The following is a 14,834-nucleotide window of genomic DNA, read 5'->3' as shown; positions in this document are numbered from 1 at the left end:
CAAATGAGAATATGGGCAAATGAAAACTTTCATTAAGCAGTCAAACAATGTCTTGCTCCTAGCACAGTCAAAAATTAGCTAAATGAAGAGTATGAGGCTGCCAAAATGAAGAAATAAAAAATGTCTCATGATGACAGTAAATTCTTCCATGTGGATGACTCACAACTAAGTTTACAAAGGTCATACTTTCACCAACTTGGACCTTCAGACGACTGTTCTGTATTGTGCCATTTAAGGATAGGATTCTTGCCCAAGTCGGCTTAACTCCCAGTCTAAGAGCTCACTTATTTTAACTTGTTTCATCAAAATAAATACATTTACGTATACTATTTGCACCTTGTAGAGGAGAACTCCACCGAATCAATGCATGTCAGCTGCAGACTAATATATGGGGCATTGGCTGTATTCTTTATATTTACACTTTTCAGAGCCGGATTGTGAGTCCGAGGTGAGATCTTTAAAATGGACTTCAATAATAAAATAATAAAAATAATCACAGCTCCACCTCCTTATTCCTTCTCCTAAACCCGACTGCCCTCCGCAGTCTGCGCAATGAAGGCCCGTCCTCCTACTGCAGGAAGACGTAGTCCGGCATTTTAACGGCGTCGCTTTCAGACCCGAGGAGCTGCTTCAATCCGCACCCTCCCTGTGGATGTAAAGCCAGGGGAAATAGGGGAATTAGCTTTATCGCAGTTATTGTGAAACGTTATCACGGCCTGACTGCGTGCTGTAAACAGCGGGTTCCCGGAGGGAAGAACAGGCGCGGTGCTAGCAGTGATAGCCGAGTGGAGGCTGGGAGGAGGAGGCAGGCCTGATAAGGACAGGCTGTTTATCTGTGAACTCTGTCCTGTGTGCTAAACTGCACCCTCCATTTCCACCGTTGTGGCGTGGTCCTCGGGGATGATAAAAGCAGTTTTCAACACGTGAAGTCAAGTGGCGTCTACAAATAACAATGCTGTTAGAACAGTGTAGTTCTTCCAAGTTTCTCTATTTCCTTTTATTTTTCGGGTTGAAAAACTTGATGGGGAAAAGTGAGACCATACTATAGATGGGCTCACAAGATATAAGTCTAGTTCACACAACTAAATACATTTTCATATCTTTTTCTGTAGAATATCAGAAATAATATTTAAGTAATCTTTTCAAAATTAGTGGCACCATTAATAAATATGTCCTTTTTGTACATATTTAGTTGACAGTCATGTGCTGTAAACTAAAAATAATAGTTATTGACATAAGCTTTATTTTCCAACATGCGTGAAGTAGTACGCTTTATTAATGATTCAATGGAATCAACCAGTCTTAAAATTTTCAAATAAAAAATTTAGTTCCACCAAAAACAGGTTCCACAATTATTGGCTCCCCTTTGATACTTTGTGCAAACACCTGGCAAAGATGACAGCCATGAGTATTTTCTCTTTATTTGCGATAAGGTTAGATGTAAGGTTAGATGACCAAAACTTCCTAGCAGAGGTACAGCAATCACATTTTCTGCCAAGATTTCTGAATATTTTGTTGAATTCATTGATCTTGCCATTCATTGCCATTGCTCTTAAATAGTGCCCCGGACCACTGGCAGCAAAACATCTCCAAAATATCAATGTCCCACCATCATATTTGACAGTAGATATGAGGTGCTTCTCCTTGTATGCATTCAATTTTGCCACCAAACATGTTGATGGTGTGTATGGCCAAGATGTTCAATTTTGGTCTCATAGCACTCTCTTCCAGTCATTATTCAAATGATTCAATTTTTTGCCAAAAAGGATTTGTGTATTGCACTCAGCAAGGGCTGTCTTCATGCCACCCTTCCAAAGGCTTTTTTGGTATGGAGGTGCTATTTTATGTTTTATGTTAATTTGTGCCCCGGTCTCCCCTAGTTCTATTTACATTTAAAAAAAGTGCTTTTTCTGTCATTCAAGTTACGCTTTAGTCAACTATAAGGAAATAAAATTCAATTAATGTACTTCTCGGGGCGGCACGGATGGTGCAGTGGGTAGCACTGCCGCCTCACAGCAAGGAGGTCCTGGGTTCGAATCCCCGTCGGCCGGGGCCTCTCTGTGCGGAGTTTGCATGTTCTCCCCGTGTCTGCGTGGGTTTCCTCCGGGTACTCCGGTTTCCTCCCACAGTCCAAAGACATGCACGTTAGGCTGATTGGAGAGTCTAAATTGCCCATAGGTATGAGTGTGTGAGTGAATGGTGTGTGTGCCCTGCGATAGACTGGCGACCTGTCCAGGGTGTATTCCTGCCTTTTGCCCAATGTATGCTGGGATAGGCTCCAGCCCCCCTGCGACCCTGATCAGGATAAGCGGGTTCAGATAATGGATGGATGGATGGATGTACTTCTCAACATACTTAAGCATAGCCTTCTTGTATACTTGACTGTCATGTCAACTTTAGTGTATTATTAAGAAGTATATTTTAAGTCAGTACATGCACAATTGTTTGATTATGCAATTATGTATGTGTATATATATGTATATATATATATATATATATATATATATATATATATATATATATATATATATATATATATATATATATATAAGCATACAAAGCAAAAGTATACTTGATTGCAGACTTGGGTCAAATACATAATTGTTTTGGATTCAAATACATTTCTGAGCACAATTGATCTTGTCTGGTGCAATTGTATCAACCAAGAGGACTTCCTTTTCCATTTCAAGTTATCAAACACTTTCATGCATGAACTTCACTTGACTCAGCATTTGTTTGTTGCTATGATGTTAGTGTTGAGGTGACTGTAAAGCTAGTACTGGCTTCAGTCTGTCTCCAGTACAGTACACAACATGGAGCAATGTATTTAAGGTAGCATTACTGTACATTGTTACATTATTGGCATTTGGCAGACATTCTTATCCAGAGCAATGTATAGTTGATTAGATTAAGCAGGAGACAATCCTCCCCTGGAGCAATGCAGGGTTAAGGGCCTTGTGGTTCTTATGGTGGCTACACTGGGATTAGAACCACCAGCCTTGCCTGTCCCAGTCATTTACCTTAACCACTACGCTACAGGCCGCCCTTGCATCGTTACGTTTATTAAATGCATTCAGAAGGAATGACTTACTTTAAAGTGTAAGGGAAAAATAGCTCTCTAGTTTTGGCTTAGACTGTACACAATAGAATGGAAAATTAGATTTTCCTCCAGCAAGTGTTAACATTTTTATATAACTGCGAGGAATCTGAAAAAATCAACCTAAATATTTATTAGGGTGAAACACTGTATTACATACACTACACAACAAATACATATATATACTGTATATGCACACACGCACACACACACACACACACACACACACACACACACACACACACACACACAGCATTAACTGTACATCAATTTTATTTTGCATTTATTAAGTGCATTTTAGACATTGGAAACAAAGTACTTTCATGTAATATGTTTAACTCTGTTAAAAATGTATATTGTCCATATTATATAAACTTAGTACTTTTAATCTTGTCAGAATATGAACCTCACATAAGTAAGCTTGAAAAAATTACTATCAAAATTGAATTAAAAAATATCAATAGCAGAAGTAAAAGACGTACATACTTAAGAATATGCATTTGTATACGGCCTTCTGTCTTTGTCATTACAAAAATATATATAATACATATTTCAACATCTTACTACACTTGTGTACCACTAAAAACTGTAAGATTGAAATCTACCAGTAATATTTTAAAATACTGCCCTCAAATATACACTTTGTGCATTTAAACAATAAATTCTTACAACGAAGAATAAGATTTGAATTAATCTACATAACAAGCTTTGTTAACGCAAAGGGCCCAGTCAAGACAGGCACAAGTCTGTCTTCTATCTTTTCCAAAAGATACAATTCACGGAAGGGGTGTACAAAATTAGTGTGATTGCTGTCCAAAAATCAACATCTACAACTCCGTTGGTTCTTCATTGTCTGAATCGAAGGCTTTGTTTGTCACCCCTTCCATCTGAGTTTCATACGGGTTTTCCGGTTCGTCTGCCTTTGGTTTACTGTAAATAAGGAAACACGTGATGATTTTCTCTGGTGGTGCATATCACATATGCATATGGGACAAAGCAAACCGACTTCTAGACATGCTGAAGCAGATCATATCATATTAAAAACAGATCCTCTAATGTTTAAAAAAAATACAAATAAGAATACAAAATAATATAAAACTCAAACAAAACATATGTGATTGTGTCTAAGTATATCTGAAATTACGTATGTTACTAAAACATAGTTGCGCAGATCACTCCATTTTCAGCCACACAGCACCCGGTGAACCCCCAGACCTCACTCACCTCTTCCTGGCCCTGATCCCAGAGATGATGAGGTACGCGCCAGCACACACCACCAGTCCCATGACCACCCCGAACACCACCAGCCACACCGTCACCGGGGGCTCGGGGGGCGGGGTCAGCTCCACCACCAGACCTTCAAACTCCAGCGTGTTTTCGTCCAGCAGGAAGGCGCTGTTGATCCGCCCTCTCGACAGTCTGCAAACAAACGCAGCGGACAACGCTCACTGAAGGCCACAGTTCTCTAATGTTCCTGTCAGCGGACTCACATTGTGCTCAGGTGAGTTTGGGCTGCACACCTCAGATTTGGGGTGTACTCAGAAGTACGACGTAAATGCTCTCGTGAAATGCTCTCGTGCTCTTGTTGTGCCAGAACTTTCCGAACCCCTCACCAAGTAAGTGAGGTCATGCACTGTCTGGGGATCACTCCTTAATGTACCTGAACAAATGTTCATTTATGGAAATATGCATATACAGAAAGAAATCTGATCCAAATTGTCAAGAATATAATCCGTTCTGAGTTTAGAAGGACCACTAAGATAAGGCCCCCTTTAGGACATGCAGCAAGGAGAGATTGCATCACTATGGTGCCTTCTCTGAAACAAAGCAGCAAGCTTTCTGATATGCTCTACATTTTACATCAAACCAAACAACACTGGTACATTCTACATTGTTCCAGCCATGTACATATCATTTTTGTTCCTGCTGAATCAACTCTTAAAAAAACATCTTTATCAATTGAGCAGGGCAAAACAACTTTATCTAACTGTTGACGAACAAACAGACACAAGCAAACGTGTGATTACATAGAAATTATCCCTGAAGTGTACACAGCCTTACACAGCAGTATGTTGGAAAAAAAAAAAACAAAGGAAAGTGTAGTAAACACATGACATAAAAGTATGTGATGCATGTCATCCACACACAAGCCAGTCCTTTCACTCACCGAATGGCTGCCTCTACCTCCTTCTTTGGGATGATCGCTGTTGAATTTTTGGGATTGGTCACAATAAAGTAGAAGGAGACCCTCTCAGTCAGTTTGTAAGTGTAGATGTTTTCTGCGCTAGAAGCAGAAAGAAAAACAGGACAACTCATGAATTATGCTTCCGTTATAAAGCCAAAAAGAGAGTGCGAGTGAGAAAAGAACAACATGTCATGGTGTGCAAGAAAGGTGGAGCACCATATTCAGAAAATATAGGTACTGGAAACACAGAGGTAGAAAATCAAGCTATATGTCGCAATGGAAGGTAATATCGGGCATTGATCCTTACATGAAGTTGACTTGCATCTGCTTTTCCTGGAGGTAGTATTGACTCATGGCATATGCCATAGTACTTTTGAACAGGTAATGCTCGTTGTCATTCCAGGGATACTGAAAGCCAAGCCAAACATGATAGGATCACCAAGAAATCTCAAGTGCTGCTGAAAAAGAAGCAACTGCTTCCCCCCCACACACACACACACTTTGAGACATAGCAGATGGCCATAGTCACATACAAACACCTGTCTTAACTCCAAATGTCCTGACCCCCCATGCATTCTGCAACCCCACCTACCGCTTCATCACCAAGCGCTGACTTCAGGCTCAGCCTCACTTTGAAGGCATCCGCTGAATCTGTAGACAACAAGATGGGAGAATGCAGTTTTGGGAACAGGCAATTAAAATGAGCAATAAGGAAACTAAGCCAAGTAAAGGGATATGAAGAGAGAGACCTCTTTCCTGTATGAGTTATAACCTCTAACAAAACCCATCGCAGTTATTGGTACTACAGTGCTTGTGTGTTTACAGTACTTACAGGGATCCTTAGCTGTGTCCCACCCAATCTTGTTGTTGTTTCTCTTATTCTCCTCCTGTAACCAGTCAAACAGGGTTCTGAAGTACTCCAGCAGGGGCCTGGAATCCATCCTTGTTGCGCCTGAAATTTGTTCAAGAGCTTCGGTCCATGGTTTTGATCTTCCCAGCTCTAACATTGCCCTATTGTGAAGAAAGAAAGAAAAAAGCTCCAATCTCCAGTGTTGGATCTAATCTCCACCACTGCAAGTGGTATGCAATTCCCTTAACTCTTCTCTCAAAGCAGACTGCTGTCACAATATCATCGGTTCTGAAATGATGGTCTTAGCCCATACACACAAACATGACACATTGGAATGTCTTACGACCTAAAAAAGCAGTTGGTCACAATATGCGTGTGATATTTATGTACAGTATGCGTATGACAACAGTATGTATTATTTCATACTTATTAAGGCATTTTGAGTGCTGCATAAGACAAACATCAAATACACTAAACAAACACTTCTGTGATTCATCTCTTGGTCATCACTTTTACTGTAATGTTGTTGAAATAAATATTAACTCTCTGAGTTGTCCCTTAAAGTGCATTCCAATTGTAAAGTGCAATCAAAGTGGATGAAGAAGAATTGCTGTGGAGGTAATGCTGTAATTTGGATATCACACCAACCAGTTCACCTGGTATCAGTAACTTAGCTTTCAGACATGTATTGAACAAATAATTTCATTAAGACCACACCCCATTAGGACCCCCCCTCCCCTCAAACCCAACATCATAGTAAGAGCTGCATATTCCAATGAGACAGTATACAAATTATTAACCATATTCAATCCACGTCCAGAGGCAGCCTGTTGCCTAGTGGTTAAGCTACATGACTGGGACCCGCAAGGTTGGTGGTTCAATCCCCGGTGTAGCCACACAGCTGGTGGGCCCTTGAACAAGGCCCTTAACCCTGCATTTCTCCAGGGGGGATTGTCCCCTGCTTAGTCTAATCAACTGTAAGTCGCATTTGATAAAACTGTCAGCTAAATAGCATGTAATATGTCCTGTATATGAACGGTTTACCTGAGCTTTTGGCCAGTGGCAGGGTTGGTTGTGCTGCTGATGTCACACTTAAACAATGGTCCCTGGTGGCCAGCAGCTTTACACAGTGCTTCCTGGAACTGGAACTGGTAGATAGTTCTGGTGAAGTACCTACCAAACACAGGGGAAATGGTTTGAGGTCAGAAATGTGTTACATTTAACAACCCTGTTTATGCCACTATACGGTTCTCCGAGGCTTCTTCTGTGGTATCATTTGCACTGGCTTTATGGGACAGTGGTGGGAGCTGGCACCTGATGAAGGAGTAATCACTGGACACGTGGTAGAGGGCAGCAGGGTCGCAGTACGTCTCGTCTCTGGGCAACGGCTCAGCCACTCCCACCAGCTCCCTCCTGCGAAAGGTAAGAGTTTAACAAGTTTCAAATATTTTATTGATCTGGCACTTCATATCCCAAATGGCCATGAAAATCATGACGTGCTATATGACAAACACATATACAGTATATATATCATAGTCATGGCAATTCCATGCTCACACTTAAGGCCAGAGGCATTGGGGACAGGTCTTACTTCATCTCCCAAAACTTCAGCATCCATTGGTCCTTGGGGATTTTACCCTGGAACACCTGCCATCTCCAGTCCTCCAGCATGTACGTGAAGGGGAGAGTGGCCACTATGGTCAGTGCCTGCTTCAACAGGAAGTTGATCTCTGTCTCTAGAGAGGAAGAGGAGACACAAGGGGAGGTCAGAATGGAGCTACCTGAAGTCTACCTGAGCAAGACACCTAACCCCCAATTGCTCCAGACAAGCTGGTTGGTGCCTTGCATGGCAGCCAATCGCTGTTGGTGTGTGAGTGTGTGTATGAATGGGTGAATGAGAAGCATCAAGAGCTTATCATTCACCCATTCCAAGAGCTTTGGATAAAGGCGCTATATAAATGCAGGCATTTAGCTAAAATTCAATCCCAGTGTTTGAAATGGAGCCAGACTTCAATGGCCTTGAAGCTGCCCTGTCTTGCCGCGGACATACCATTGTCATCCTTGAAGTTAGGGGGCAGAAGACCCAAGGACATCAGGTGGTTGGGCGTGGCTGCGGACAGGGACATGATTTCTCCCACTGCCTCATGGAAGCCCTCATTGGCACCATCTCGCAGCAGGTAGGGCAGATTGCGGTAGGCCATCTGGTACTGGTTATGGCCCATCTCGTGGTGAACAGTCAGGAAGTTATCCATGTTCACAATGCTGCACATTTTTATCCTGTTTGGGAGGGGTGGGGTGGGAGGGGGAGATGGGGGGTTAAGGTTCAAAGGGTCCCCAGAAAGGAATCGAGGCCTTAAATACTTAATTTAGGGAAAATTAAAATAAAATTAGCATTGATTAATTTATGGGCAAATGTTAAAACGTTTTTCGGATGGATTTCTCCTGAAAATCACCTGAAGTCCTCTCTGTTCCCCATGTCCCAGGCTGTTGGGTGGCACACAACATTCCTGCCATCAGTGGGCTTCTCAAACATGGAGTCGATCCAGAAGTTTGGCAACATCGTGTACAAACCCACTTTCTGAAAGAATTTCTCAGCTTCTTGAAACATTCTTAATGGCTCCCAGCCCTGAGAAAGACAGCATTATGTCAAGGACACACACACTCAGTGAGCACTTTCTGAGGTATTTATTAGACTTATTTGTTACACTTATTAAGCCTTCTGCTGCTGTAGCCTATCCACTTGAAAGTTGGATGCATTGTGTGTTCAGAGATGCTCTTCTGCATGCCACTGTTGTAATAATGTGTGGTTATTTGCATTACTGTCACCTTCCTGTCAGCTTTGACCAATCTGGCCCTTGGCTCCTCTGACCTCATTAACAAAGTGTTTCTGCCCACAGAACTGCTGCTCACTGGATGTTTTTTGTTTTTCCACACCATTCTCTGCAAACTCTAGAAACTGCTGTGTGTGAAAATCCCAGGAGATCAGTAATCACAGAAATACTCAAACCTGCCCGTCTGGCACTAACAATCATTCCGCGATCAAAATCACTGCGATCACTGAGATTTTTGTGCATTCTGATGGTTGATGTTAACATTAACTCTAACTTATGCATTGCACTGCTGCCACATAGGTGGCTGATTAGATCATCGCATGAATAAGTAGGTATACAGGTGTTCCCAATAAAGTGCTCAGTGAGTGAATGTAGGTATGTTAAGAGGTTTCCTGGAGTAACAAGAAACAGCTATGAAATAAACAAGTCCGGACACCACCGGTCACAGCACCAGAGCCAGCTCTAGGATTTTGGGGTCCAAAGCAGGAATCTTTGGGGACAAACCAATCGCTTCTGGCACATAAATAACAATACTCTACAAAATGTCTTAGAACAAAAAAAAAAAGAAATTGAAACATGGATTGTGTGGCCCAGGGATGGTGGTGTCCCTAAATGACTGCATGACCTGAATTCACCCTACGTGTAATTTTGGTAAGATCACATTTTTAGATGACTAGACTTACCTGAGAAACCATAGTAGAGGTTACATCAATGTCTGTCTTATCTGGAAAGGGGACTGTAAGCGGATAAAGGTTTGTCCAGAACCTCCCCCACATGTCACCTGATATACAACAGAAAAGCAATATTTGACTAAAACAACAAAAACCAAGGGCCACATATTAGTTATATTATGCAAGTGAATTTTAGACAACTTTCAGCAAAGCCAAATGTTTCTATTTTATCAAACCTCATACATGGTAATGATGTAAAATCCAAGAACTATTTACTTATTTGGTCATTAAGTCATGATAAAACAGAAACCCCACTTCCCATACTGTAACCAGCTGGGCTTAGATAAAGGAGCATTGTATTTTTCATGGTACATACAGTACTGTATATGTGTCATTACAGGGGTAGGAGCCTTCATAAACTCTTTCATAAATGAGTTAAGTCAATAGAAAATCTATATTCGAGCAATATACAAATGCTTGGGTTTCCAGCATTCAGTATCAAGCACATTCAAGCTTTCCATGAGCTAGAGGTGGCATTCGTCACCGTAAACCCAGCAGCAGGTAGGCCTCAGCCACAATCCCCAGCCTGTCCGCTGCTTCATGGACTTACCCAACAAGTGGGCAGGAAGACCCCCATTACAGCACATGGTCCCAGGGTAAATCTTCTGCAGTCTTCCCCTCACGTAAGAGTGCAGCTGCTTGTATAGTGGCATGATCTGAAAAAATTTGATGACAGGGATGTCAGGTGACACACTGGTACAAGCTTTAACATAGCAAGTATTGTCTTTTTGCTGATAGCACTTTTTTGTATTCCTGAAAGTAACACTGATCCCTGCTGATAAAAACAGCTCAAGCTAGGTTTTTGAAGCCGCTTGTAGCTGGTTGACCAGTTCAGACCAGCTCCCGGCTTGACATGGTTTGACCAGCTTAAGCTATGTTTTGAAAGAGCAGGTAGCTGGTTGACCTACCTGCTACCAGCTCAGACAAGCTTCCAGTGCTAGCAGGCTAACAAGTTCCGCTGTATACCATGTTTGCTGGCCAAGTGATTGTTATGCAATGTGAGGCATGTAATGTAAGAAACTTCTGTGTAGAGAGAACCATACCTCATTGTATATCTGTTTAACATCTTCCATGAGTTCATTGCGGGTGTAACTGTATTTTCCTTCAGCCATTGTTTCATAGTTTCCCCTCCAGTAGTCTCCGTAATCCGCATAGCCTTTCAGTACAACAGAGACCATGATTACCTTAGCTCTGGGATATGCTTATCCCACATCCAGGTGTTGTCATGGGCTACCACCCACTACATTTACCACCACAGTAGTACTTTCTTTTACTCTAGTTCTCATGAAACATATAAGTCAACCCCCAAAGGTCAGATCAGTGGTGTCTCGTGAGCTCAAAATGGACTTTCCTTTAAACTAATCTTGATGTCAACCTTTCTTTCATTTTCATTGATTAACAAGTCATCGGAAATTAACACGCAGCTTCTTCACATCATGTTAAATGTTAAAAACAATTTTGAAAAATCACTAAGCAGTGTTGGAGATTAATTTCCCTTGAGTATGAATACAACGATTAATTTATTAAATAGTCAGTACCATCAGATATAGCCAGCTCTCTTCAATTTGGCAGTTTAGTAGCATATGCATTTATTTCTATTTGCCTTACATATTTATACCCATTTTATCAACATTATCATTATCAACAATATGATCTTGACTTGCAGGTTTTGTTATTGCTGGTTATTCTGAAGACTAACACAGTGGATAATAGAGAGTGGTGTGTCTTTTTGATAAGTGTAGGCTGGGCTTCTTGGCGATTAAAACAGATTTTTAAAGGATAAATTGAAAAAGCTGTGTGTTACTTGCCAATAAACTAATTCATGATTAGTTTAAGAGAAGGCTTTGGGCCCCACTGAGATACCACTGACTGTCATGTTTGTTAAAATGTAGGTGAAGCTTAGCTTGGAACTAAGGGCTGCTTATGGCCCATGGCAATGCATAGTCTGAAAGCCCAATGTGCTTTCGCAAGGGGCTAAATGTTGGTAAATGCCAGATGTAAAGCACTCTTTTCTATCTTTGTATGTGCAAACCATCTGTATGATCGTGACTACTGGGCATGCACATTACCATTATTGCAAGTTATGAACACTGTTCTATGAGTGGTCAATTTAGTTAATGAATCAAGAGTTAAGGAGCATGCTGTTTGTTACATCCCTGACACTGGGTTCCAGGTCTTAAAATGGAAAGTGTATGGACACACTACACCACAGCAGATGAAGGCCATAATTTTCATCTGTACCACACATAATTCCCATGATCTCTTGTGCACCGCTGTATACCATGCTTGGCCAATCAGTGCTACAGTACACTACTGTACTGCTCTTAACAGCACCCAATGAGAGAAGAAATGCTCGCTCAGACAATGCATGCTTCTGAATATGTCCTCCACTAATTCACTGGTTCAGACGTTCGGCCCATTACCGTTCAGCACAGCAGCTTCATTCTTCAGGTCCACATAGTCCTCGTAGAGCGGACGCATCTTCTTTCCCACCTCCACTCTCCAGCCCTCCCACACATGCAAAAGCTCGTCATAATCTCTGCTGTTTGCCATGACGCTCTCCAGACCTGCAGAGGGCAACCAAGAGCCAGGTGAGCTGTGGTACATGCAACACTACATCAGCAGAAGAGGACATTGTCAAGCCAAGCTATTTATTTTAAAGAAAGTAAATACAAATCATATGATGACATACTATTATTGAAGAGATAAAAATATTTATATTCCTAAATTATCTAAGTATTTTTTCAAATCATTTATGCAGGTACCTTCAATCTAAATTAAAGCAAATTCTATGGTTGCTACAAGCGACTTCTGAATCTCAACTTTTGGAGACGCCGATCACTGCGCGCTGTCTCTGGTGGACGCAGAGCCAACACGATAGACGCACGGGACACCCTGAGCCAACTGAGGCGACTGAGGGAAGCGCTAAAGATTAGGATGATCGCACCTGGCTCCAGGGTCTGGCAGTCGAAGGGGTCGTCAGCTTTACACACGGTGGCTGTGCTGTAGATAGTGCTCATTTCACTCATCACATTGCTGAGCTGTTGGGAGAGAACGAGAAGCACTCAGTCATAACTGCTCCCTCGCTGAGTTAGTGTACTCTGCGTCAGACTCTTTGACGAACCCAAGTGATATTCCGGCGTTATGGTTTTACTTGCAGCCGCTATCAAGATGTTTGGCATCACTTTGTTGAGTGTGTTAATAGAGAGTTTATCGCTTAATAGAGTTTATTTTTAAGATTGCTTGCTGATTGTTGATAATAAAGACAGTTATTAATGTTAACTCTGTCTGGGCTAATGCAGCAGGACTTACGTGATCCGCTTTGTCCTTGGTTAAAGCGCCCGACCCTTTGTCCTGAAGCATGACCAACTGCAGTTTGATGAGTGGATCCGTTATGTTATCAGCAGGATAAGCAAGGGATTCATCTGACACTTGGCTGTAGTAGTTTCCCCATATCGCACCCTGTTCAGCCTTAGGGAGAAAAAGAAGAAGAGACCATTTTCAACCTGGTCGCCTTTTTCCTAAACACTGACAGCAAGGGTCAGCATGGTGAGAGGGACTGGGGCAGGCAGTTCTGAATAGGGTGAATAGGGTCTGCGAGCTGAATGCTTATGTGAGGCACTTCATTAATAAGAATCCCTGCAGTAAATTGAACATATGCAAAATATCTTCTGAATGTCACCTTAAATAACTATATATTTGTATGTATTATGGTCCAGCAATATTGTGATTCTTTTCAATGTCAATATGTTGATTATATTGAATATACTTTGAGGAAACATGGCATGTAATTGTAGGAATATTGACTGAATGTCTGAATATTGTTGAGGCACAGAATACACACCATCTAACATAAAACACACTATGCATATATTGGGGTGAGGTCTGACCATTTCTGTCACTTAGTTATGACTCCATCATGTGTTTCCACAAACCTCTTGATGACAGTTATGCAAAACAGCATAGCCTACCATTGCAAATCAGATCCATACCAGTAGAAAGGCAATATACTACCCCCCTAGTTTTAAGCATTATCTTCATTTAGCTGCTTGAGGATTGAAAGATTAAAATCTGAAGACTATTAGGCCATTGTTTTATTGCCACCACATGTAGCCTTTGGACTACACTTTGCCAATTTATTCCTGATATTCCCTGAAGACAGTCCAGATCAAGCTATAGTTACATACTGCCATAGAGCCTGTATCTAAGATTCCCAAACTGTGATTCAGCTGAAAATTTTGAGAGAAAAGTTTAGAAAATTGTTTTTAATATTTTTTTTCTTTTTGAAATATATGAATGTAGGCTACTACATGTTGAACATCAACCCTAACCCTAACTATAATATATTGCTAGACTGAAATTCATTTTATAGTTTTCAGATTTTTTCTTTTCCATGATGTCTCAAATTCTGAAGGAGCAAAAGTGCATTTCTCACAGACAACAGTTGGAGCCGTAGGACTTCTCATCTATGCCCTGTAAGGGCTGTGGTCTTTTCAGATTTTTCCTCATTCGTCAGAAATCACTTCAGATTTTCAGACCTGAAATATTTTAACCAGAGGCAGGGAATGGCTGCACATAGGCCAACATCAAGAGAATATTGGCAATTAAGCCAAAGACAGACATTTAGCGTCTGAAAATCAGTTTTTCCAGTCAGGGAAAATCAGCGCAGATGATATACCTGCCTGATATAGACTTACCAGCTTCTCGGAGTTCGCCGCAGTGATGTTGGTGTTGTACTCCCAGGATGCCAACAAATACTGATACATTAAATCCGTGGCATTCACATCCAGCTGCTCCAGAAACTTCTTTGCCTGCTGCTCCAAGTCGCCCTGGCCGGACACATAGGCCACGGCCAAAACTAAGATAAACCTCACATGCATCACTGTACCCGACCACAGAGACACTGAGAGACCAGCATTATCTATTTATTGCTATATCAATGGCTCTGCTTGACCTTTGAACAGAACCATAACTCAAAAAGGCGTAGCCTTCCCCCAGCCTTCTGACTGGCTTTCAAAATGCGGCACTGATCTCCCTTCTCCGTTGGTCTTTTTTCGTTTTTTTAATTTATTTTATCAGCTCCTCCCGTTTGTCACCTCCCTTGTTAACTCCTCTCTGTCCTCTGGCTACTTCCCCTCAT

General features: G+C 41.5%; 1 protein-coding gene across 1 annotated transcript; it reads right to left on the bottom strand.

Moving 5' to 3' along the window:
* Positions 1-4,317: 4,317 nt before the first annotated feature.
* Positions 4,318-14,574, bottom strand: ace2 (angiotensin I converting enzyme 2). Its single transcript, XM_061225861.1, has 17 exons — positions 14,392-14,574; positions 13,007-13,165; positions 12,642-12,735; positions 12,118-12,261; positions 10,738-10,850; positions 10,245-10,350; positions 9,647-9,744; positions 8,586-8,758; positions 8,183-8,409; positions 7,724-7,868; positions 7,447-7,545; positions 7,177-7,305; positions 6,115-6,293; positions 5,875-5,933; positions 5,590-5,690; positions 5,265-5,381; positions 4,318-4,516 (listed from the first exon to the last, which is right to left on the bottom strand). Exons 1-17 carry the CDS (start codon positions 14,572-14,574, stop codon positions 4,318-4,320), a joined length of 2,325 nt encoding a protein of 774 aa, XP_061081845.1.
* Positions 14,575-14,834: the final 260 nt, after the last annotated feature.

This window comes from Conger conger, chromosome 17, assembly GCF_963514075.1.
Source record: "Conger conger chromosome 17, fConCon1.1, whole genome shotgun sequence".
NCBI lineage: Eukaryota > Metazoa > Chordata > Actinopteri > Anguilliformes > Congridae > Conger > Conger conger.
This window is presented reverse-complemented; position numbering and strand designations above follow the sequence as displayed.